Source organism: Ursus maritimus, unplaced genomic scaffold (assembly GCF_017311325.1).
Source record: "Ursus maritimus isolate PB19 unplaced genomic scaffold, ASM1731132v1 scaffold_35, whole genome shotgun sequence".
Taxonomy (NCBI): domain Eukaryota; kingdom Metazoa; phylum Chordata; class Mammalia; order Carnivora; family Ursidae; genus Ursus; species Ursus maritimus.
Genome location: NW_024426119.1, coordinates 741324 through 766647, shown reverse-complemented (window position 1 = coordinate 766647; position 25324 = coordinate 741324). Strand labels below are relative to the sequence as shown.

General features: G+C 47.1%; 2 protein-coding genes across 3 annotated transcripts in view; one reads left to right on the top strand and one right to left on the bottom strand.

The window, feature by feature from the left end:
• Positions 1–20690, top strand: part of RYR3 (ryanodine receptor 3) — a 491158-nt gene extending 470468 nt beyond the window's left edge. The window contains 13 exon segments of the mRNA XM_040620426.1: positions 108–194; positions 1452–1652; positions 4523–4653; positions 8763–8805; positions 9279–9406; positions 9819–9879; positions 10187–10333; positions 13753–13887; positions 14980–15136; positions 16154–16218; positions 16603–16703; positions 18817–18868; positions 19749–20690. Of these exon segments, the coding sequence (XP_040476360.1) occupies positions 108–194; positions 1452–1652; positions 4523–4653; positions 8763–8805; positions 9279–9406; positions 9819–9879; positions 10187–10333; positions 13753–13887; positions 14980–15136; positions 16154–16218; positions 16603–16703; positions 18817–18868; positions 19749–19844 (1404 nt within the window). The 3' untranslated portion in view covers positions 19845–20690.
• Positions 20691–20808: 118 nt separating this feature from the next.
• The window catches only part of AVEN (apoptosis and caspase activation inhibitor), a 162218-nt gene continuing 157702 nt past the window's right edge, over positions 20809–25324 (bottom strand). For both annotated transcript variants that reach the window (XM_040620427.1, XM_040620428.1), the window contains exons 4-6: positions 23754–23849; positions 22080–22440; positions 20809–21288 (exon numbers count right to left, since the gene is read on the bottom strand). In XM_040620427.1, coding sequence (XP_040476361.1) covers positions 21173–21288; positions 22080–22440; positions 23754–23849 — 573 coding nt within the window. In that variant the 3' untranslated portion in view covers positions 20809–21172. The remainder of the gene's footprint in view (positions 21289–22079; positions 22441–23753; positions 23850–25324) is intronic.

Genomic DNA, 25324 nt, shown 5'->3' with positions numbered 1-25324 from the left:
AGTCCAGGATTGTCTTAGAAGAGTGTGACCAACAAGTAGGACTTTTCCCGTGTACATCTCTTTCCCTTCTAAAACTCTTCGACTCCTGCCTGTGCTTTCCTTTGCAGCATTACCTGGCCAGGAATTTCTACAACCTGAGGTTCCTCGCTCTGTTCGTAGCCTTCGCGATCAACTTCATCCTGCTCTTTTACAAGGTGAGACCGCATTCAGGACTTATTTGCTAAATTTACTATATATTTTTTAAAATCATAACAGAATGTATGCTCTTAATTAGAGCAAAAATGCTAATATCTAAGGAGATATCTAAGACCTTGGCTTCTAAAGGAATATGGTCTTTAGCAGCCTGGAGAATGGAGACACTGCTTGCCAGGGAAGCCAGTTTCGGGCACTATTTCCGGAGTTCAGGCTTGTTCTAGTCACTACTTCATACACTCTCCAAATGTGTGTTGGGTACCTCCCATCTGCTGGACCCTGTAGTGGGCACTGCATGTATTTCAAACTGAATAATAAATATAGTTCTTTCCTTAAAGGATAAGGTGAAAGAAAGCCGTTATCATTGGCCCCTAAGTTAGAACCATTATGAAGAAGGAATTAACAGTAGTTGGTTTTTGGATATGAGAACAGAGGGACTGATCAGGATAAATAAAGATTTTGAACACTGATAAGTGGGTCTCGTAGACCAAAGGCACATAATGTTAGTGGAATGAGTGAATGATAGGTCCTGGATTCTCGACATCGTCTTTAACTGGCTATCTTAACTTTTGCCTCTCTCCCTTTCTATGTAAAACCACCACTCTAACTTTTATAAAACCTGCTTTTACCTACATCACCCTACCACTAGGTGAAACAAGTAATCGCTGTCTGTTGCCCATAGAGGAGAAACGGAAGTCTGTACAGGGGTGTGACAAAGCTGAGGTTTAAATGTACCGAGGTTGAAGTGACTGTCACAGTCATCCAGGTGAAGGGAGCCAGCAGGTGGTGGAGCTGCAGGCAGAGAGCCTCGCAGGTGTAGATTTGGGGGTCATCTGTGTCATAATGGCAGTTGAAGCCATGAACATCACAGGTGTTTGGAAAGAACGGAAAATGTCGAGTGCGTGTGTGCACACGTGCGTGCACTGGTACACATGCGTGTTTGTGTCTCAGCCGCCTCCCCAGGCCACGGCATTTCAGAAGTTACCTCCCGTGGCATAGGGATCATAGCATAGATAGTACAGCGTTCCTAACTTTGAAATTTTTGCTTTTTTTTGGAGATTGTCTTTGTCTCTTAAAATGTTGTTCATAGTTATTAGAGAGACTGGAGATTCCTAGGAATAAGTTATGGAAAACCCCATTCACTCAGCAGGCAATGCTACGTCCCTACTCTGTGCAGCATGCTATCTTCCTAAACAGTGGAGGAGAGCCCAAGGGCAGAGGCTCTTTCTGATCTTAAGAGAGTGTGTGTCTTGGGCCAGGTCACTGAAGAACCTTTAGAAGAAGAGACGGAGGACGTTGCAAACCTGTGGAGCTCCTTTAACGACGAGGAAGAGGAGGAAGCGATGGTGTTCTTCGTCCTGCAGGAGAGCACTGGGTACATGGCGCCGACGTTGCGGGCCTTGGCCGCCATCCACACCGTCATCTCTTTAGTGTGCGTGGTGGGCTATTACTGCCTGAAGGTGAGTCGCTGGCCACTCTGAATCTAATCGGACTCCTTGGGGGAGACACAGCATTTTGAACCCAGCCAGGCCTTTGTTCTCCAGGACTTTGCTGGTAGACCGGGGTTCATGGAGCAGTGGCATTGCCATCACTGGGGAGCGGCTTAGAACTGTAGACTCTTGCCACACCCCGAGCCTTTTAAATCAGAATCTCCAACTCAGCGTGCCTCCCGGGGGATCTGTATTCACGCTAGTTTGAGAAGCCTTGCTCTGGGAGTCCCTTTTCAGGCACTTCCAGTTGAATTTCACAGGATTAGAATCACCGGTCGTGGTCACACGTGGAGCTAGTAATGAGAGCTGCTTCTGATCTTTGAACTTAGGTTGGAATTTTTATAAAAATGCTTTTCACCTTTCAAAATGTGTTAGGTTTCAAGTACTCGAGATCTCAGAGGAAGACTTACTGATAAGTTACTGTTTCAGTTATCTAGTGCCAGCTAGATTTCCCCCAAAGCTCAGTGGCTTAAAATGACGATCGCTTTCTCTCTCTGATTCTCTGGCCTGACTGGGCACATTTGAGCCGTCCCTCTGCTCCATGTGAAGGCAGCCGTGTGAGCAACCATCTGTCAGCTCAGCGGGGCTGGCCCGTCCACGATGGCACGCTCTCACGCCTGGAACATTGGCAGGGAACGAACAGCTGGAAGGCTGGGCTCAGCCGGGGTAGCTGGGCCTCTCTCTCTCTCCATGAAGACTCCGCAGGGTCAGCCCAGATTCATTGCTGCCCAGGAGATGGGGGGGAGCCACTCCAGGGCATGAATATCAGGAGACCGTTCACTGGAGCCATCTTCACGTGCTACTATGGTTATGAATCTTCATGTAGTCCTATGAATCCTTCTATTTTTGGTGTTCTAAGTCTGGTTCCGCTGCTACTAAACCACATCTTTTTTCTCATTACATTTTCTTTTCTTCTCTTAAGTCTCCTTGGCCAGACACCACGCCATCTTCTCTCTGGGAAGAGTCCACAACGTGTATTCTGTCCTTGTGGCCGTCACTTCCCCCCGTGAACTAGAGTGTGCTGCGGGAGGTCTAGCTGCCCCACTGGGGAGACCATGTGCCCTGACCCACACTAAGGACTCCTGTGTAATGATGAAAGCACAGAGTTTGGAGCCAGGCTGCCTGGGTGGGACTCCCAGGTCTGCCACTAACTTCACCATTCCTATGATTCCTCGCCTGTAAAAATGGGTGTTATAATAATAACACCAACTCTTGGGAGTTTTAAATGAATTCATATGTACAACAGGACTTGGAACCCCAAACGTAGTAACCACGGAAGCATGTTAGTAGCTTACCTTAGTTCAGCATCCTGGGGCTCAGCTTGTTGGATTCGGTGCAGGTATACTGGTGACCTAGAGAAAACAAAAGGTCAACACTACCTACGGAATAAGGATGTGGAGGTCCTCCTTACGAGGGTGTACACACCCTTAGAAGATTGAAGGGGGAATGCTTCGAACCCCAGCGATGAGTACTGCTCTAACCCTTGGTATTATTATCATTCGGAACCCTTTCCGAATACAGCAGACGTTATTCAGACAGGCTTCACCTTTGCTGTCCCTCCCGCGTCATCCGTTAGCGAGCAGCAATCATTGATTCCTCACAGTGTGCACATGCCTATTATTAGCTTTCGCCACCTTCCTGTCATTAGTCTTTTATCTTCTCGGCGGTGTTTTGTCATTTTAAAGGAAAAAAGGGCAAGAAGTAACTCTTTACAAATCATTATCTAAGTTTTATCTTTTTTTTCTTGGAAATAAAGAAATAGTGTGGGGCATATGGATTTCATGAGCTTTGAGGAAGAGTTACTGGAAGAAACTATTTGGAGACCCAGGCCCGAGGGATATTGCCACATAACCACTCGCTTTCCGGCCGCGTGACAAGCCCCGGCCCTGTCTGCGTTGAGCTTTCCTGGCTAGAGGAGCCCCTGGCCACTCACTTCCTGGGATTTCAGTAGTCTCCTCTGACCTCACTCACTCTGTCCCTTATTTGAAGTATGTGTGTCTGGTGATGGTTGGGGCAAGTAGATTACTTTCCCCTCCTCGTCTGTGTACGCTTTTGGTGGTAGTCATCAGATCCATGCCATCATCTCTAGGCTAAAAGGACAGTGACAACTGGAAGAGAACAGGGAGTGACAGGAACTCTCAGGAAGAAAACTGCAATACAGAAAGACTGTACAGAGCCCAGTAAATCCTCTCCTAGCTAGCAAGCCATGTTTCATCAACCAAACATCAACACCATGAGATGAATAAGACTGTAGCCATCGAAGGGGGCTGGAACATTCCATGGGATTTCTGTGGCTGACCAATCCGTTCTACAATAGTTCATTTTCCTTCTAAGTCTTGGTTCAACTCCAGTCTAGGAGTCCTAGGGGACCTAACTCATTTGGCCCAGGGACTGGTCTAAATATGGCCTTCCCAGGATGGGTCAAGGAGTCCAGTTTGTATTACTATCAGCTATTTAAACCTTAAAGGGTGGCCCACATGAAACCAGCTTTTTGGAGAGGGAGGCATATTAGCCAAAGGAGTGAGAAGAGATTTATTTGACTTTAGATCCACAACGAGGCACCCTAAGAATCCTATTACAAAGAGATTACTGCCCCAGGGGCACCTGGCTGGCTCAGTCAGAGGAGCATGTGACTCTTGATCTCAGCATCATGAGTTCAAGCCCCAGGTTGGGTATAGAGATTACTTAAAAAAAAAATAAAATAAACTTAGAAAAGAGAGAGAGAGGGAGAGAGAGATTACCACCCTGAAGTTGGAAAGGCCAATTTGTGGGGAATGCTTAGGAGAGAGTGCAGTAATTAGAAAGCCTCCTTTGAGTAACCAGTGTCTTCCCACTCCTAGGTCCCTCTGGTGGTATTCAAAAGGGAAAAAGAAATTGCCAGGAAGCTGGAGTTCGATGGCCTGTATATCACTGAACAGCCATCTGAAGATGACATCAAGGGGCAGTGGGACCGCCTGGTAATCAACACACCGTAAGTGTCCCCTCACCTCCGTCCCGAAAAGGAAAAGCAGTCTGTACTGGAAATAGAATGACATGTTCTTAACCAGCCTCGGACTGATTAATATGAAGCTTTTTTGGGGGGGGGGGGTGGGTTCCAGGACTTATTTTCTCCACTGCCTTTCTAGTAAAATAGCCTATTGCCCCTCAAGCACTTGTGTGTATCTCTATGCATTTAATGGGGGACAGAGGATGTGACCAGGGAGGGCTGAGCATATTTAATGAAGACCAGAGGGCCCGGTACAGTACGACTTAGTTTTCCATGTTCAAGTCATACAGAATGTTTCCCTGGCCCGGGGGTTCTGCGATCATCTGATCAGCTTCTCCAGAGTTCCCATACGGCATAGCAGTTAGATAACAGCACCACCTCTGAAGTCTTCTCAGACAAGTAGCCTGGTTGGTACTAGAACTCCTCCCATTACCACTTGGTAGGCAGTTCCTTGGGCAGTTAAAACAGGGCCATGCGGGGAGCGGGGAGGGGGGGCTACAACCTATGGCGTGAAGCCTGCTTTGTTGGTAGGCATGTGTATAATTAGTACCACGGTGAGAAAGAGCACTGATTCTCCACCCAGAGGTGGGACACCAGGTCAGCTCTGTCACTCAGTTGTCTGTGAAAGGCGCAGGAATGAAGCCTGCTGAGCCTCCATTTCCTCTTCACTAATAGAGGCACGAGATTACCACCTCCTGAAGCCTGGAGCATCAGCGAATGTGTGTTACATGCTTGGTACAGGGCCTGGCACGGGGTAGGCATCAAGCTGTTCGTCATTCCCTTTCTCTACCTGTTCAAACAATGGCCATCACCATTAGCGAAGGTAACACCGGCGTGTTCACAAATGGGAAAATGAGAGTTTCGAGATAAATTAATGTGCCGAAAGAGAAGAATACAGGGCGAGATATATAAACAGAAGTGACGGTGTTGAAACTCTTAGCTGTGCCAATTCAACTGTGCACGTCTGCAAACAACCACCCTGACCCCCGGGGAAAGAAAATCGCTCCTGATGCAGACGGTCAGGCAAACGGAGGGAGGCAGCTTTATAAAGGCACAACGGAGATCTTTAAAATAGTCTCTAGAACAGGAAGACTCTTCTCTTGGTGGGGGGAGGTGAGCATGCAAATCAGAAGCTGTCCCGGCTCCAGGTCCTCGGGGAGCCCTCAAATGAGGGAAACTACTAAGCCCGGTTTCCCACCCTTTGTCATCACATCACAGAAATTTTGGGTCCTATTAAATAATGTGATTCTTCGGTCAGCTTTCTGCAATTAGCAGTAATGCTTGTGTGTGTGACACAGGTGATATGGCCTAAAAGTCCCAGAAAAAAGGCAGTTCAGTATCGAGAAATATAAGTATTTAAGGAGTTAGTGAGATGAGTACACGAAAATGTTCCAACAAGGATATTTGCGGGGTTTTTTTTATTTGAAGTGGCTTAAATGTCCATGAGTAGAGAAATGCATAAGTAGCTGTTTTAAAATTTTGAGGTGGATGAATCATTTTTTCCCGCAATAATGGCATCATAATACATGCAGTGCTTTGCAGTAACCTATTTTTTAACAGTTAACTATGTACCGAAGAGAGCTATCTTTTTGTATTGTTAAATATGCATATTAAGAAAATATAAAATGTTTATTTTAAAGTATAATAACGAACCTCAAAGTTTTACAAATGGAACCTTGCTCATAGCTTCCAAGTCCCAGATGTTCTCCCTGATCGTAACCTCCCCAACCGTCGCTTAACTCCTCTCTTGGCTTTAGTGATATTCGTTCTTTTGCTTTAGTATATAGTTTACCACTTAGGTATGTGTCCCTAGAAGCGTTCTCTCACGTTGACTATTTCTGAACTTTGTGTAAGTGGAATTATGCACTATGCACTATGCGGTCATACTTGGTTCGACACGGCACCGGGGACTCACCCGTGCTGATGCGTGGAGCCACAGTTTGCTCATTTCAAAACTGTAGCGTTGTCCATTAGATGAGTGATTATCATGTGTATATCATGTGTTCACCCACTTTCCTGACAGTGGCTATCTCAGCCGCTTCTGGTTTCTGGCTTTTACCAACAGAGAGACAATGAACACTTATATAGCTGAGGCTCCAGTAAAAGGGTTTCTCTAGAGCAGAGACCAGGAAAGGGATTTGCTTAGTAGTAGGGTATGCAGATGTTTGTGTTGATTCACATTCCAGCCACCACTGTGTGAGAGCTCCTGCTTCCCGCCTCTTGGCCACACCTCAGATACTCAGATAATTGGGCTAATTCGGTAGGTGTGTAATAGCATCTCACCGTGCATCTCCTTCCTTTCTAAAGAGGCTGAGGATCTTTTATTATTTTTGACCGTTTATACATAGAAGTATTGTTTATTGGTAACATTTCCCTGCTGGAGGTTCTGTTGTCTACCTCACACTTTAAGGAATATTATCAAGTAAAATTATGTTTTCTACCTTCAAGGAGCTTACATACTTAGGGGACAAGAATACTCAGACCAAGGTAAGATCATGTCTGTGAAATGGTCTTGCCTGGAACCTTCAGTCAGTGGCCCTGTGGCCTCACTTGTGGAATTTTCCACTTAGGACAAAATGTGACCAAAGCTGAGTTGTACGTTACGGACCGTTTGTATAAGGGATTTAAGAGAAAGGAGATTTTAGTGTGGACAGAGGAAGACTGGGTTGATTTTTTTATTTGCCTTGTTTATTTTAGGTTCTAAATGTAATCCATGAAAAAAATCAAGTAGAAAAACGTACAAAGAAGAAAATCAAAATAATAATTTCCATGCCTCCAGAGATAAAATCTATTACCACTTTACTCTGTAAACTCAGCATTTGTTTTTGCTTTTAAGTGACATTTTGATGTTTGAAACAAAGAAATTGCTTTAGCTTTCCCCCTCCCCCCATCCCTGAAAAAAATTTTTTTAAATGTTGTCAGCCTGTTGGGTGGAAAGTGGCATTTGCTGAGGGTTATTCTGAGAGGTCCGTGAATAGAGGGAAGTCCTCACTTCCATATCACCAGCTTGGGTGGTCTTTATAGAATAGGAGACTCTTGTTGCAGAAGAATGGACTCACATTAAGGGAAACAGAACTAAGAATGCATGCACCAAGGACCAGAGGTTCCTTGGCTGCAATCTAGACTCACAAGGAACTCTCCCAGGAAAGATAACCACTGTGGAAGGGAGAAAAGTCTTTTTTGAGAGAGAGAGAGAGAGCACAAGCACACAAGGGGGGGAGGGGCAGAGGGAGAGAGAGAATCCCAAGAAGGCTCCCTGCTGAGCACAGAGCCCGACGTGGGGCTCGATCTCATGACCCTGAGATCATGACCTGATCTGAAATCAAGGGTCAGATGCTTACCCGACTGAGCCACCCAGGTGCCCCAAGAGAAAAATATCTTAAATGGTTCTTGCTAACATACCTGAAAGTGACGGTTCCTCCTGGACTTTACAAACTCTTTGCACTGGAGCTGGTATAAGTTACTAGGCTGAGGAAAGACATTCCTCTGAGGGGTTAGGGATGGTAGGGTAGATCCCTCCAAAAGACAGAGGGATCTAATTCCCTGAGAAAAGCAGACCCCACAGGAGTTATATGGGGTTGGAGAATAGAGGCAAGAGCACTCTGCTTAAGAAAACCCCCCCACACACATGAACTAAAGGGATTCCCATACTGGAAACGTCATCAAGTTAGGGACCTTGTCTGTATTTTCCACCACTGTATCCCTATCACCTACCCCAGGTGCCGACATAAGGTTAGATACTCAGTGAATGAAGCCTGAATGCATGTGCTCTCCTGCGGGGTTTCGTTTCTAGTTATACTGGGATCAAGAAATATGTACTTGCTTCTGTCTAGTCTACCACCACAATTCCGGGCTCTTTATTAGAAATTTGAGGCAGAATATGCAGAGTGGCTCTCCAGGTGTTTCAGAAGTCAAGACAAAGAAGCAAAACCATGTATCAGTTAGATCTGTGCTGACCCTGAGCTTCCATCAGTCTGAATTCTTGAATGAGTGGGACAAACCCAAGGAGATCCCGGATCCAGACACAGATCACACAGCATCTTGACGTGTTTGCCTTGATGTTAAGAGCCTCCCCTCTTCCTTTTCTTTTTCAGATCTTTTCCTAATAACTACTGGGACAAGTTTGTCAAGAGAAAGGTATGCCTTGTCAGTTGGTGGGGGTGGGGGAGTGGTTTCCATGACCACCAAAGAAATGTAGAATTTTTTTAAGTTCTACATATACAAACATGAATAAATTTTGCTGTTGTTTTTCTGATGGTATCTTGAACAGAGTAAGTCACAGAAGGGTTTTTGTATGAACATATGTAGGTTTTGGCTCCATTCCTATACTCATCTGCCCTAAACAGCTTAACATCATCACTACTTTCTGCATACTAGTTTTCTTCTCCCCTCCAAAAAGAGATCGGCTTGAGAAGCGGTTTCCACTTGGTCTCTTTAGTTTCTGTCTTCTCCCGGGGCTATTGTTTTCCTGTTTTCCTGTAGCATTTTGAATCGTGTCTTCATCAACCCCCTTGAAAGAGCCCAGAGCCTAGTGGAGCTCTGAAGACCTCGGGGCTGGAGACGGCACCGCGATGCGTGGCCCGAGCTCACCCTGCGTCCTCTCTCTCCAGGTGATCAACAAGTACGGAGATCTCTATGGAGCAGAACGCATTGCTGAGCTCCTGGGTTTGGACAAAAATGCCCTTGATTTCAGCCCGGTCGAAGAGAGCAAAGCAGAAGCGGCCTCTCTGGTGTCATGGTACAGAGCTTAGGGTTCAAATCCCAAGTCTGGCCCAAGTAGAGCCTTAGTTTTTGCAGTTCTCTTCAGTGTGCCAGAGGGAAGGGCTGCAGCACACCCGCGTGCGCTCAGGCTCTGGTCTGGCTTAGGTGTTTTCTTCTAGATTCTGACCTAGTGGGAGAACACTGGCTTCAAAAATTTAAAGACCTATCAGTTTTTATGCCTGTTAGAGTTGAAAGAGAAAGACTAATTAAAATTTCGAGATGTGTGATTCAACCATTCTCGGTCTCATGGGAAACACATACAACTTGATAAAGCTCAGAGCTATGTTTAGATTATTAACCTGAGAGAAAAAACTTAATTTTTCCCCTTATTAAACACTTAACTAAAGTCTGACATTTATAAGTTTTAAAATTTTTCTGTTCCCCTTTAGGCTGAGTTCCATCGACATGAAGTACCATATCTGGAAACTGGGAGTAGTTTTTACCGACAACGTGAGTACAGCACCCGGGAAAACAAGGTTCTGTCCCGCAGGATCAGGGATGTCATTGGAGGCCAGGAGCCACAAGCTAGGGCAGGTGCCAAGAAGATTCAGTGCTCAGTTATCAAAGCCGGAGGGCCTTCCTGGTGCGGGGGGGACCAGTAGCCGTGGAAGGTGGTTGGGCTTTCACTTGGCAATTCTTAGGCCAGTCACAGCACCTCAGCTCCTCAGTATCCAGGGAAGAAATGGTTTAATGGGCCCATCAGGAGGCACGAATGCCTGGAAGGTTGCTGACTCACCTCTCCGTCCTTCCTCCACAGTCCTTTCTCTACCTTGCCTGGTATACAACCATGTCCGTCCTGGGCCACTACAACAACTTCTTCTTCGCCGCTCATCTGCTGGACATTGCAATGGGCTTCAAGACGCTGAGGACTATTCTGTCATCTGTCACTCACAATGGCAAGCAGGTATATGTCATGGCGTATAGTGCACCTTTCTTGGCCAGACGTGTGAACTAGTAGATTGTTGTTGCAAAACTGCGGCCGTCACTCAAGAGACGTAAGACCTTGATGTAGAAACCGTGAACATTTAGATCAACCGGGAAAAAAGGGAAGGGAAGGAGGTGATGGACGTGAGAATCACTCTGGAGACTTTTGAGGTTTACCCTTTCCTCCATGAATCTGATACCTTCCCTGGGGGGTTGGTGAGTCGGCTATGCAATTAGGAAGCTCCCCGGGAACTTCTGATACATGCTTCTAGGAAGCAATCACTTAGACATATATATTCACACATACGTGTCTGTATCTGTATCTCTATGGACCTGGCTATGTCCAGCATCATCAGTATCCAGTCTGTTTTCTACAGTGTTGTCAGGGTCAATCCCTTGATTAAAATCTTCTAATGGCTCCTTTTGTCAACAAATTCAAACTCCTTAGCATTTCATTCCCCATTAAGTGCAACTTCGTAAATGAGACAGGAGTTCCCTCCCGTCTCTAAACCTTTGTGTAGGAGAGGGAGAAAAGAAAGAAGTTAAAATGTGCCTGGCTTTGTACAGCCAATATGGAGAACCGTATGGAGGCTCCTCAAAAGATTAAATCTAGAACTGCCACATGATCCAGCAGTCCCACTTATGGGTATATATCCAAAGCCCATGAGATCACTGTATCAAAGAGATACCTGCATACCCATGTTCATTAAAGCATTATGCTTAATAGTCAGGATATGAAAAAACCCAAGTGTCCATCAGTAGAGGAGTGGAGACAGAAAATGTGGAATGTACATACAATGGAAATCCTGGCATTCACAACATAGATGGACCTTGAGACCACTAATGCTAAGTGAGATAAGCTAGACAGAGAAATACAAATACTGTATGATCTCACTTATACGTGGAATCTAGAGAAATTGGACTCCTAGAACCAAAGAGTAGAATGACGGTTGCCAGGGGATGGGGGGGAAAGGGCCATGTTGGTCAGAGAGTACAAACTTTCAGCTATAAGATGAATAAATTCTGGGGATCTAATGTAAAGCATGGTACAATCTTGTAGTTAAAAATACTGTCCCGTGTACTTGAAATTTGCTAAGACAGTAGATCTGAGGTGTTCTCGCAGCCGCCCCCACCACACACACACACACACAGAGTAATTGTAACTGTGTGAGGTGACAGATGTGTTAATTGCCTTGATTATGGCATCATTTTACAATGTATACATATACTAAATCATCACCTTGTACACCTTAAAAAATAGGGATTCCAATCAGAAAGAAATAAAGTCAAAATTGATGTTTAATTCTAAAATGAAAGGTGTTAGAATCAGATCTATAAATACGGAGAACCAATGGTTGCCAGCGGGAAGGGGGCTGGCGGGTTGGGCCGAATGGGTGAAGGGAGTGGGAGGCACAGGCTTCCAGTGACGGGATGAAGAAGCCACGGTAATGAAAAGCTCAGCACGGGGAAGACAGTGGGGTTGCGGTAGCGCCGCGCGGGGACTGACGGGAGCTCCGCTTGTGTTGAGCGTGGTAACACGGGGACCTGCCGAGTCACCGTGCTGCACACCTGCCACTGACGGAACGTTGTCAGCTCTACCCAAACACGTTTCTGAAAGATCATCAGGGATTAGGGTGGCTTGTTTCTTGTTTTGGTTGGTGATAAACATGGAGAAAAGCTAGAAATACACATTTGCTGCCACATACGAGCTGCTCGGGTTTGGGGAGGTGACAGCAGAACCGGTGACCAGGTGTCTGCCTGAGTGTGGATGCTTCCGTACGGGTCCTGGGAGTAAGGCCGCTGTGTAATTTTACCTGTGTCTTGGGAACTTTGACCCTGTAAAGCAGGGTTTCCCTAGTGTGAGCTGTGGAACACCACTTCTACAATACATTCTTTTAGGGTGATTTCCTTCCCCTGTACTCAGATACTGAAACTTCAGTTTTTCTTGATTTGGCTTAATGGCGTTACACAGAACTGTACCTTAAATGGAAAGCTTAAACAATGAGTTTCTTATATGGGCTTGCTAAATAAACTCTGGCAAGATTTAAAACAACCAAACCTGTGCCCATCTGGCCATGGGCCGGGTGCTGTGACAAGTGTACAACTATCTTGTAAGGTAGATGTTATGCTCATTTGACAGATAAGAGAACTGAAGCTCAGAGAGGCTAAGTATCTTACCCAAGACCACACAGCCACTAAGTGGCAGAACTAGCCCATTTCTTGGTGCAAAGTCCAGGTTCTTTCTGTTTCTAAAACCAAGTACGTTCTGTGAGGTCTGCTGTCCGAGGTTGGTAAGTCGTTATTCATCATTCAAAGAAGCCTTCGAATATTTTTCTCCTGGTATTTATCTCAGTACTCATGCCTACCCCCTTTTGTGTAGCAACTCGAAACCCGAGAGCAAAGATCTTATCTTCATGATGACTGCGATCTTCATCTCTTCCGGCTCAACGCCCCCGTCCCGTGTGGGGGCCACATGAGCAAGTCCCACATCACCCTCATTTCGAGTACTTCCTCCAGCCAGGAAATAAGCATGCCTATGACCCCTGCAAAGGTTCTAGGCAGATTTCTTGATTTTGAAAAATGTCACTTCGCTAAACCATCATAAATCTTACGGCAGCTTCAAATCTGTGACTACTACCGACTCGTGGTTATCTATGAAAACATGTAATGTAGGGACACCTACCAGTCCAAAGAACCTTTTGAAGCAGCCTTAGAGTAGAAGCCATATCGTGAAGCCTCCGCTCACTGCTATCTCTGCAAAAAAGCAAGGGCCCCTTCCTCCTAGCGCTGTCACCGTTCAGTCCTTAAAACCCTCCTTCCAGTGCCGAGGCCCAGTCCCGTAGCCGGGGTATGCATCTGCTAGGGCTGCCGTCACAGAATACCAGGCTGCTGGCTTAAACAACAGACTTTTTTCCTCTCAGTTCTGGAGGCTGGGAGCCTCAGATCAAGGTGAGTGCAGACCTGGTTTCCTCGGAGGCCTCTCTCCTTCGTTTACACCTGGCCACCCTCTTGCTTTTTCACTTGCTCTTTCTTCTGTGCCTGCAGCTCCTGGAGTCTCTTTGTGACCTAATCTCCTCTCGTAAGAACTCCAGTTAGACTAGAACAGGGCCGATTCTAAGTCCATCCGTCCAGTTTACCTCTTTAAAGGCCTGATCTCCAAATTCAGTCACATTCTGAGATGCTGGAGCAGATAAATTTGGGGGGAGACAATTTGGTCCACAACCCCCATCACTGTCTTCCTCCCATAGCCCGTTTTGTCCACTTGCAGTAGGACAGCCTTCACTGCCACCCCCTCCTCCGCCCCCTTTCCACCTCGCCTTCCTTTGTTCCTTGGAGTCTCCTGAGAACCTCCGAGGGCGGAGAAGACCCACCGCTCCTCCTGTCTCCCCCCCCCCCCAGCTGGCTCTGACTGTCGGGCTCCTGGCCGTGGTGGTTTACCTTTACACCGTCGTGGCTTTCAACTTCTTCCGAAAGTTCTACAACAAAAGTGAAGATGACGACGAGCCCGATATGAAGTGTGACGACATGATGACGGTGAGAGCCCACTGCCAACAGAGATTAGAGTGGAATACAGGTCTCCTCCGAAAGGGAGAAGTGTCCCAGACAGACAGACGGAGGGAAGACGGGTTGCAGGTGCACTGGTCTAAGCCCAGGTAGAAAGAGCACACTGTGGGGAGGGGGGTGGTCTCAGCCATCTGTGCTGTGTTGAAGATGGGGATTACCTCTATCTGAATGTGAATGCACCTGCATCTAGATTTCTTGGAAGTCAGACTTTCGTTCTTTGTCTCTGAGTTCCCAGGGTCTAGTCCCCTGAATCTGGTTCTCAAGTTATTTCAACAGGCCTGATGGGGTTCTTTCAGAAAAGCCACTATCATCTGAAAAAATGTCAGAGCAACAGTTTGGGGGGGGGGAGGTGTTCCTGTCCAGCCAGCCGCTCGTGGGCAAGAAGGGCACAGCTCCAGGTGAGCTGGCAGAGGGAGAGCCCCAGTGTGACCAGCACACATCTGCACGCTGTCCCCGGCTTTCGCTGGTCACTGCCTTTCCGTCCGCAGCTCACCCCTCCAAGCAGGACAGACGGAGGGCGCCCCACTCTGGGAGCCAGCGCCCAGATGCCTGCACTGGCTCACATGCAGCCCCGGAGGAGAAACGGTCTTCTCGCAGATGTGGCAGGAATCCCCGCCCCCCGGGGGCACAGAGGCTGCAGAGCCAGAGGCGGCCTTTTGCAGGGGTGGCACTGTGAATGAAGGAGAGCCACTCTCCGGCGAACGCGTGTCCATCAGCGCCCAGAGTTGTTTTAGTTTCCACACGCCTTACCTGACTTCTCCCGTACGTGTCAAATAGTTCAGACCCTTTTTTTTTTAATGAGCAAAGAATATCTTCTTTTAAAGGCTAAATGTAACAAGTCTTGCCACCTTCCGAGACCCTACACTGACCAGAGGGCATAGAGGACAGCAGCTAGCAGCGCGAGGACTGATGTCACCACGGAGCGCCCCCCCCCCCCCCCCCCCCCGCCCCCCGGCGCCCGCGCCGGGCTGGGACCTGGTTGTGGGAAAGAGCTAATAACCATCTTGCTAGAAACGAAACTCTGTGACCTTGACCTGAATTGCCAGTGTTTTTCTTCTCTAGTGTTACCTGTTCCACATGTACGTGGGAGTGAGAGCTGGAGGTGGCATCGGCGACGAAATTGAAGACCCTGCTGGCGACCCTTATGAGATGTACCGCATTGTCTTTGACATCACCTTCTTCTTCTTTGTCATCGTCATCTTGCTGGCCATCATTCAAGGTACGGTTGCCAGTCACGTCAGGTACGAGCAAGGCTTATACCTGGTTCTTTGTCTTCCGGTGTCCATGACATTATACACAGAGGCCTGTACATTCGTTTACCAGTTAATTCAACAAAGATTTACTGAGCACCTACTATGCACGCACGAGGCTAGACATAAAGCCAGAGATACACGCAGACACTGAGACAAGAAACGAGGATCTGAATGGAGGACCGCCCCTCCCCCAGCTCTGAACTCGGCTCCTCACTCTGCTTCCTGAAGATCTCCTGGGGCTGGTCTTACCCACAGCCTGTCTTCCCAGACAGTGTGGTGGTGAAGCAGCAGAGAGAGGAGCCATGAGAGACGGACTATGTTTCTTCTTCTTTTGTGGGGAGGAGTACTGATATTTTAGTCAATAGCTTGTCAGGACTTGGAGAAAGACAGTGATACACTTAGTTTGAGTCATGCCAAGTTGGGGGGCCTATAAACATGCAGGTGTTGAGGGCTAAGAAGCAGGTAACTGTAATAGGTCTTTCAAGAGAAGTCAGGAATGGAATGGGAGAGAAATAATAAATATAATAAGTACACATAAAATATAAATACAACAGTCCAAAAAGAAAACAACACAAATGGGATCCATCAGTGCTGGGGGTGGTAATCAAACATCTGAGCGTGGAGGAGACTTTCCAGAAAGAGGAACAAAGAAACTGAAGAGGAATCCTGATCCACACCAAGGCCTAAGCAGCTGGAGGAGAGGAAGAGCCAAAAGGAAGACCGAAAACAGAATGGCCAAGCACCATAGAGCAGGGAGGGACTAGGGGGAGCCACGTGGGTCGGGGAGTGAGCAGCTAGCACAGTTCTGCAGAAAGGCGGAGTAAGAGGAAGGAGAAACCGTGAGCCAGGATGCAGCATTTGAAAACACAATGATTTTTTTCTGATCTTGCGTTACTAGGTTAGCCTGGGAAAACAGTGTGGCCTCTGCCCTGAGCCCCCAAACAGATTCAACACTTTATCTGTCTTTGTATTTAAAATACCAGGTCTCATTATCGATGCTTTTGGAGAGCTAAGAGACCAGCAGGAACAAGTGCGAGAAGATATGGAGGTAACGTTGGACTAGCTCCGACTCTCTTTTTGTATCTTACAGCAAACGGGTTTTGTTTTGTTTTTGTAAATAATTGGGTCTGTTCTTACAAAGGGCCAGTCTTAGGGAAATGACCGACACAGTTTGTTTGCCATGCCTGTCCTCTGTGCCTGTCTGCCAGCTCTGGGCTTCACCCTCCCTGCTCTGCAGCCCCCACCCCAGCCTGCCTCCGCCGGGCCCCGCTAGCTAGGGGCTAAGGATATGACACCGTGAGGGAGGGGACTAAGAGCCAGAAGCATTAAAGAGAGAAATATTTTTCATGGTCTCTCCGTTCATCACCTCTTTCCCTCCCGCCTGTAACGTCACGTGTACTAACGCCTGTCCTGTTTCTCTTATTCGTCTTAGACTAAATGTTTCATCTGTGGGATTGGCAATGACTATTTTGACACAACGCCTCATGGCTTTGAGACGCATACCTTACAAGAGCACAACTTAGCCAACTATTTGTGAGTATCCTTGGTCAACAGAGGTGACGGGCTGGGGAAGGAGTGGTAGAGTAAGATAACAGCTATGTCATGCGGTTCCCCTCGGTGCATGCCATTTCTGCCTATTTCTCTGAAAAGTAGAGGCAATTAGGAAGAAACTTCAAGGAGTTCTGACGAGCTTGCCTCTTTGTCCATATTCTCTGCCTTTCCGTGTTTTGACAGGCCCTTTCCCTGGGCCTCATAAAGGTCAGCCCCCACACCTGCGATTAGACCCCAGCCCTTTTTCACGTCCCATAACTACAACAATTTCTCTTTCCTCTACCAGAATTTTCCTACCCCCATGCAAGTGTTATTTTTTTAAATCCTAAACAAAGAACAAAGCTTGCAGCCCCACTGTACTCCCAGCTCTTGCCCTGCTTCTTTCTTTCCCTTCCAGTAAAACTTAAAGTGTCTGTGCTTACTGTCTTCAATTTTTCTCTTCCCATTCTCCTTTGAACCCATCCCACTCAGGCCTTCCTCCCCACCATGTCACATTTGCTCCTGTCGAGGTGGTCAGTGCGATGCATGTCGCTGGGTTCTGTGGTCATTTTGCAGGCCTTACCCTGCCTGTCCTCTCCTGGGCACACAAGCACCAGGACAGTGGGCGAGTTGTGGATGTGGGTGTTTCGTACTGATCTGTCCTAGCACTTGGGATAGAAGTGCTTGGCACCCAGAAGGTGCTAGTAAGTATTTCAATGTTCTGAGGTCAAGCTTTCACTCAGGAACAAGTTATTCAGAGCCTACTATGTGCCATAGCCTGTGTATAAAGCTTACAACTTAGAGAATCTGAATTGTCAGGTAATGTATATTCTCTAGAAGTGACCATTTTCAAGAAAAGAACAAAAGCTACTCCCTGGGCCACCTCTTCCCTTCTGGGTCTACATTTAGGAAAAACTAACCTTTAGGATGGAACAGGCCTAGCCTTTGGGAAAGGTATTATTATCAAGAAGAAGTGGCAAAAACTTCTCTTTTTGCCAGAATATTTTAATCCTCGTTGAGAGTTTTCATCTTAATGGAGGTGAGGAGGGATGTCCTTCTAGAGAAGGGGACCACCTGGCCCTTCATCATGAGTAGAGAAATGTGAAAGGGCGTTGTGATGCTGTTCCCTTCTACGTCTTCCCCTGGCACTATGGATTATAATCATCTCCCTTCTGGCCCTGTGCCCCACTAGCAGCGTGCTGGAGGAGAGACAACCCATCCTGTTCATATTCGAAACTCCCCCTAAAAATGGTGCGTTGTCAAATAAATGTGCTAGGAAATGACGTCCTCCATGCCCAAGTCTCAAACGTGATAAAGATATTGCCCATGCTTGCTTCTCAGTCGGATGAAGGAAAAGGGAGAAAGGAACCAAATATATTTATTGCCTCTGAAGCTATAGACCTAAGGAGACCCGACAGAATTTGAAATCTGGGGCTCAGGTTCTCCCCACCCCCAGTCTCACAGCCCTATCTTTGAGGGCACAAGACTGGCTCCTTTGGAAGCTGTCTCTGAGATCATGCAATGTGAGCTGGAAGATCAGCCCCAGCTTCCAAGGATACTTGGGTACACCAGCTGAGCAGACAAACCCTAGACCCATCATGGTCAGAACAAGTGAAACGACACTAGTATTTCTCAGGTTTCCATAATACAAAACTCTTTCTGGAAGAGAACAACTTAGTAAGTTACATACTTTCCAGGACAGGTCCTTGAGACACACACAATTTCAGATCTACATTCACCCATTAATAATATGTTAAGACTTTTGGTTACCATTTCATTGTTTAGGGTTTTTTATTTTAGAGAGAAAGAGCCTGCAAGGGGAGGGAGGCAGAGGGAGTGGGGGACAGAGAATGTTAAGCAATGTTGAGCCCACACGGGGCTCAATCCCAGGACCCTGAGATCATGACCTGAGCCCAAACCGAGTCAGCCACTCAACTGACTGAGCCACCTAGGTGCGCCAGATGAGGATTTTTTAAAAAGGTAGCCAAAATGCTTCCTCACAAGTGACCTTAGCTCAAGGTTTGGGAATGGTAAAGAGGATTTCTCCTCATAAAAAGACTAACCAAAGTAGTATTGTCTTTTTCTCACTTATTATACCTTTTCCCCCTTGTTCCAGGTTCTTCCTGATGTATCTCATTAATAAAGATGAAACAGAACACACGGGACAGGTGAGAAATAAAACTTCTTAAGAATCGTACCCCTGCATTAGGAGTTTCCCTCTCAGAAGTCTTGAGGCTCAACAGAGCACAGGATGTCTGAAGTAGACACAGGACTTCATTAGTCTCAATGAACATTTTTCCTCTGCATTATTCTGCCATCTCTTTGGGACCTAAGAAGCCAATATCTTCAGGCAACTCCAGTCTATTCCTGAAGACTCTCTAGTTATCCTTCCCAACTAACACTGACATTTTCTAAACCCTTATGGTTACTGCTTCAGAGTAGAATAGCTGGAGGTGGGAAGAACGTTACAGAGAAAAAGACAAGGAGGCGCTGAGTGGGCGGCTCTAACAAAGAGAGTAAAATGGTGAGAGAGACAGCCTGAGAAAGATAACCACCTCATGTGTGGGTGACACAGGGAATGTGGAGGTGTGGGTAGTATGAGTGAAAGTTTGTGTCAAAAGGGATTCTGTGACTAAGTATGAGAACAAGAGGAAGAATACTCCAACATCATCACACTTGTAGGCAAACCTCACAGCCCAGACACTTGAGAGGTACCTGGTTCTAGAGCTCGGTGCTCCGGGCATCTGCCCGAGCTGGCACTCACTCCCCTTCATTGTGCGTTCTTCTGCCTTCTACCAATTAGAGTGTCGCTAGATCATTTTTACTTGCAATCATTGCACTGTGTTCAGTGTTTTGAGTTCGGGGGAGGATGGGGGGTGGAGAATGACTTTTTGTTCCTAAACTTGCTTGGGCTAGGAACACAGCAAGGAAGAAGGTATTAGTTGGGTCCCACCGCCATTCTCCAAGGGAGACCTACAGAGTAAACACTACCTGGGGTTTAGCTTACTGCGGTTTAAAAAGAAGTACCTTCCGTTCCCATTATTTCAGGAATCTTATGTCTGGAAGATGTACCAAGAAAGGTGTTGGGATTTCTTCCCAGCTGGTGACTGCTTTCGGAAACAATACGAAGATCAGCTTGGGTAAATCAGAATCAAACTCCACAATTCTGGTCAACTTCCAGTGAAATGAATCCTTTTTATAGTTCTGCAAAACATTTGAAATGTGACCTATTTTAATGCCTCCCTTACGAGAAAGTGTTACAAATACGTGATATTTTGGAACTGATTTGGCTTTTTGTGCCTAATGGCCATAGCCCTGGGAGAGACAGCCTATCAAAATGTTAAAAGATGGCAAAGAATCAAGGAAAACTGTAGTTGAGAATACCTTCAAGTTTTTCAGTTCTAATGGAACTAAGTTGTTGCAATGGTGTCCTTGAGGAAAGGACTAGAAGTATGAAGTCTTCAATGCACAATACCTGAATTTCACACATTTGAATGTCACATGACAGTATCCACGAGTGACTCGTGGTCTGAACTACAAAAACACTTTAACTGCAAATTTCTCCCATGGTACTTGCTAGTGAATGTATTCAGAATCGGCTTGAAAAGCTTTAAGCAGTTAAAGAAATAGAAAAAAACAAAAAAACCACACTTTGTCGACACTGAAATATCGATTAAGTGCCTTAAAGTCTCTCTAGATATAGCTATGCAAATTTTTTATGTTTATGTTCCAGACGGACAGTTCCATTAACGAGTTGTGTTGCTCTTCTGTCTTTATGAAACTGCACTTGAAGGTCATTCAGTGTTTTTCAGTAACAGCTTGTCAACTGCTGTTATTAGAAGTACTGTACTGAAAATTCAGACAGATTTCAGTCTCATGCCAAATTGAGTACTGCTTTGTGGTCCCCTTGTAAGTAGTGGAGCTGCTGTGTTTAGGTGAATCTCCCTACATCAAAGGAAGTGCCCACTGCAATAAAGTAATACATACCAACCCCGGTGTCGGCCTCTTGTGACGTACCTCTTCTGGATAATTCTACAGCCGTACTGTGATTACTAGAAAAAGGGACCCGAGACAAATGGCCCAACACCCCACCCAAGAAAGAGAGGCATTCCAGAGACCAGCGTGCGTTTATTGTGGCCAAATCCATGCCTTGTTGCTGTTGTGCGAGCAGCACCTGCTGTGCTGCAGACGTGGGAAGGAAGGCGGCGGGAACGAGCCGTAACGTGCCCTGCCCTCCAGGAGTCTGAGGTCGCTAAGCCAGAGACAAGTGCGACGGCCTCTTAGATGTAGCGCTTCCGGTGCCCAGCAGAGAGGTAGGCGGCTACTGCGGCAGGCGAGACGGAGCACGCTGGCTGGGGGATGCTCGGACACCAGCTGTTCTGGAAGGACAGCCTTGGGCCCGCCCTTACCGCCAAGGCCACCAGAATTTGCTTCAGGCACTTTTTTTTTTCTTTTTTTCTTTTTCTTTTACGTTAGGAAATCATGCTGTCCAGCCAGTCTTCAAGCTCTTCCTCAGTAACCGGTTTTGACGAACGCGGTTGCTCAGCTTCCGCACCCTGTCCTTGCATCACACACCGCTCGGCAGGACCTGGGGAAATAAGAGCCGTGTTAACGACTTCACAGTAGTCCCGAAACTGAGGGTTAGGGCTTCCGTGGGGTTTGTTCCGTGATGGAATTCAGCCCTCACTATTACCGTGCTTACAAGGGGAAACGTCTGCCATGGCTTCTACTCCTTAGGAAGATACAGTAATATCTACACAAATTAATAAAGGGCGTAGAGATTTGCTCTTCTATTCTGCAGTGGAATGTCACAGTTCACTAGTTTTCTAAGAAGACCAACAGCTCAGTCTTCTTTTTACTATTGCAGCAAGCCTGGGGAGTCTTGACAGGTTCTCAAATGCAGTGTGTGGCTGGAGCGGCCCCCTTGGCCTCCCCGTAGCAGGTGGGCCGCTGTCTCCCCGAGCACGCACAAAGGACCAAGTGCTCTTTTGTACAAAAATAAGATCGAAATAGCGAGCCAGAAGTCCGGAGAGTGGGTTAATGGGCCTCCTCAGATGGTCGATTAAAAGGTCTGCTGCTGCACAGTTGAGGGCCACGAGGATCTGAATGCCTTTTTCTAGCGCCAGGAGCATCTGAAGCCCCAGGTTTAATACCGCAGTTGGGCAGGCCGCAGCTCTGCAAGCCTGGCGTATCGAGTGAGAGGCATGTTGTCAGAAAGGTCAGCTCAGGGGGAAGCGGGGATGTGAGCCCAGAAATAGATGTCAGCCGACACCGCCAGATCGATGTCAGACACTGATGGAGAGGTGTATGGACGGGACGCGGGTGGGGCTGTTTGCACAAAATCGAGAAGACGGATCGGGAATAAAATGGAAGCCATACCTTTTCCTTCTTGGGCCACCTCCCCATCTTTCTCAGATTCTCGGTCCTGAGAGGTCTGGTCTGGTACGATGTTCGCTCCCTCTCTTACAGGTGCATCTAAACTAAGCAGCAGATCTAACTCTTCCTCCAAGTGGTCTGCTGCCGACTGCAAGGGGGCAGTGGGTTTCTGAGAACCCTTCGAGGGAGCGGGGCTTGGGCCATCTTTACCCAGGTACATGGGGCAGCCAGCAGCGGCGGATTTCAGCTCAGAGATGGAGCCCTTTCCTCCAGGCCCCAAGGGCCCTTTTAACTGCATCCCCAGTCCCTTGCCTTCATCATTTCTCTTTGGTTTCACCTGAGGAAGCTCTAAAGGAAGGGTGGTCTGGAAGAGAAGCATAATAATGGAGGTAAAAATCTGAGTCCTGCCCTATTTGCTTACGCAGAAACAAAAACGGAGGAAGCCAAACTTTGTGGAATAGGAAATTCAATTCAGACAGGAAGTTTGCAAAGGGTCAGGCATCTGCTCAAGTTGACTGTTTCAATTGCTAGGATCCTCTAACAATTAGTACTGCTCAGGGTTTCACTTTTTTAAAAAATGCAATCGAACCACAATTACATTGTGAAGTGCCTGTCGTCGGTCTGTTGGGCCTCCCCCTCTCTGTTCATCATTCATTAGTTGTTGTCTTACATTTGTATCTCCTACGCTTACAGCTCTAGCCCTTCATTCACAACTATAGATTTCTAGATCCAACTCCTATTTCCACTTCGAGGTCTCAGAGGCACGGACCCGTAACGTCCAAACCTGTCTTTCCTGATACTACCCCATCTTGGAAGGCCAAGAACAATTCTGTGCTTGCTCACTCTCCATTTCCAGTATTTTCCACGCCCTGCTAATTCTCCTTTTGAAGTACGTCTTGGTCGAGTCCAGTTCTCTGCCATCTCCTCTATCGTCACCTTCGTCCCGTCTACGCTGTCCCCCTGGCCCGCTGCAGCAGCCTCCTGGTTTGCTCGCCCTGACCCACCCTCCACGTTCGCCAACACAGACACCTGCTCGTTCCCACAGTCCCCTCCGTTCTGCAGCCAGAAGGGTCCCGGGTAGCGTCATTCTCAGCAGCAGTGTTAAGGCAGACCTGATGGGGTCCCTCTTCTCTAGATTCCAGCTCCCGTGGTTTTAGCCTCCGGATCTCAGCTCATCTGACACTCCTTCAGGAAAGCCATTTCTAATCACACCAGAGTAGGTGGGTTCACTACTATAGATTCTCCTAGCACCTTACACTCCTCCCTCATGGGACCTACCACAATTGGAAAACTTGATCAATACTGTTTCCCAAAAGATTAAGCTCCGTGAGACCAAGAACCACGTCTGTCTGATCGCCACTGTCTGCTCTGTGCTAACACAGAGCCCGGCGCATCAATTTTTGAGTAAAAAACCAGCCAGACTTTATACTTTTACATTTCCTTCCATTTGATCCTTCAAAATGTTTCAAATGTAAAATGTAAAAAAAAAAAAAAAGAAAGAAAAACTCTCAAAATTATTTCATTTTCCCTTCAAGCTTTCAAAATGCTACCTTGATACAAAAGCCTCAGCTCTAGGAAAGGGAAAGCCAACGGTGGGACATCCTGCAGAGTGACACTTTTCACTCTCTTTCTTCTGCCCTAACCTGCACCAGCTGGCAGCGCTGTCGGGGTTTTTACCTGGACCAGTTCGGCAGCAACATTGAGTCGGAGCGAGAGAGGCAGTTCTTGAAGGGCTCGAACCAGTGATTCACAGTCCACATAAAATGCTGAATTCTATTAACAGAAAATTACATGCATATCAGGTGATGATTACAAATGACCTTTCAGAAATAAAAGAGAAGATGACAGAAGTAAATAAACCACCCACTGAAGTTACTTTTAGCAGAGAGTAAGTCCTATCATACATCACACTTGCTGGGGCTGCTCTTTCTATCCTCCCCCGTGTTAAGACGAGCAAAACCCAAGCCATGTTCTGGAGCCACAGTTCACACTGTGAGAGCAGGAACAGGGCAGCGATCACCCCCACATCAAGACTGCACAATAACCTGGAAACTATAGATGCTTTTGGAATTACTGGGAAATTGCAAGGAAAATAAGCATTTAATGGAATCGAAGTGGACCCCTCCCTCCAATTCAGACGGCTGGCCTTTGGGAGAGGAGGGAAGAGCCGTCTAAGCAGCGAGACAGGGCTGATCAGCACAGCCGCAGGAGCCTGTGAGGTCTAGGCTTCTGTTCCAACCGGAAAGCAGAGGCCAGACTTGCCCACTTGCTAGCCACACTGTGTGAGGCCACTGCCGAAAGCTTCCGTTGACTCCTCTCCCATTCATGGAAGTCAAGTCCTATCCCTGGAACGACCTCCCAAATTGACAGTAGTCGAGGACACAGTCCAGGTTATTTCATGCCTTGATGACAGTCTAATGTCTACTTTCTGGTGCCCTGGCCACCCAAGAGAAAGAATAAACCAGAAGTTGGCTATAATGGCCTCACATCAGAGGCAGATACCACTGAGCACCTCGTCTACCAAAGACATCCCAGGCCCAGCTAGAAACACAGCTTATTGTAAATTCACTGGCTTCAAGTTAAAAGAAAAGCCAGGGGTCGCCTTGTCAGGCTGGATTCCATGGCAGGAATCTCTGGAATGTCTTGGGTACATGGGTTTACAGTGAGCGGGGTGGTGAGCTCAAGAAGAGCCTGACGCGCAATCCAGACGCACTGTAACCCTAATCCCCACAACAGCAGAGCACGAGGACTGAGAGAAACAGTGTGGCTTTTCAACTGCCCTTCTGAAATATTCCCGAGGTGGCTAGCTCTTAGGTAAGCCATGTTGGAAGCACCAGAAGTGGCCCCTGACCCTGGAAAAAAGGAACTCACTTCTAAAAAACACAGTGTATTTAGGGAGCAGGACGGAGATGACAAAGCCCAGACAAGAAGGCAAGAAATTCAGTATCCATCCAGGCCTTTCTTCAGCCCTGCACTCAGCACCTTAAGGGCTGTGGTCAGACCAGCATGGCCAAGTCTTCATTTTCAAGTTTGAAGAAACTCTCTCAAACTCTCTCTCTCAAACTCAAGAAACTCTTTCTTGAGTTTGGTAGAAAGGTGTGGTCCTGAACACTTAACCCACAGGTAAGTCGTCACATGACACGCCCTCCCCACCGCCCAGGTACCTGCATACAAGCAGACCCCTCCTTCTAGCCGAGAAAAGAGCAAGGAGTTCACCTCTGCCATGCCTGCCACCATTCACCTGTTGC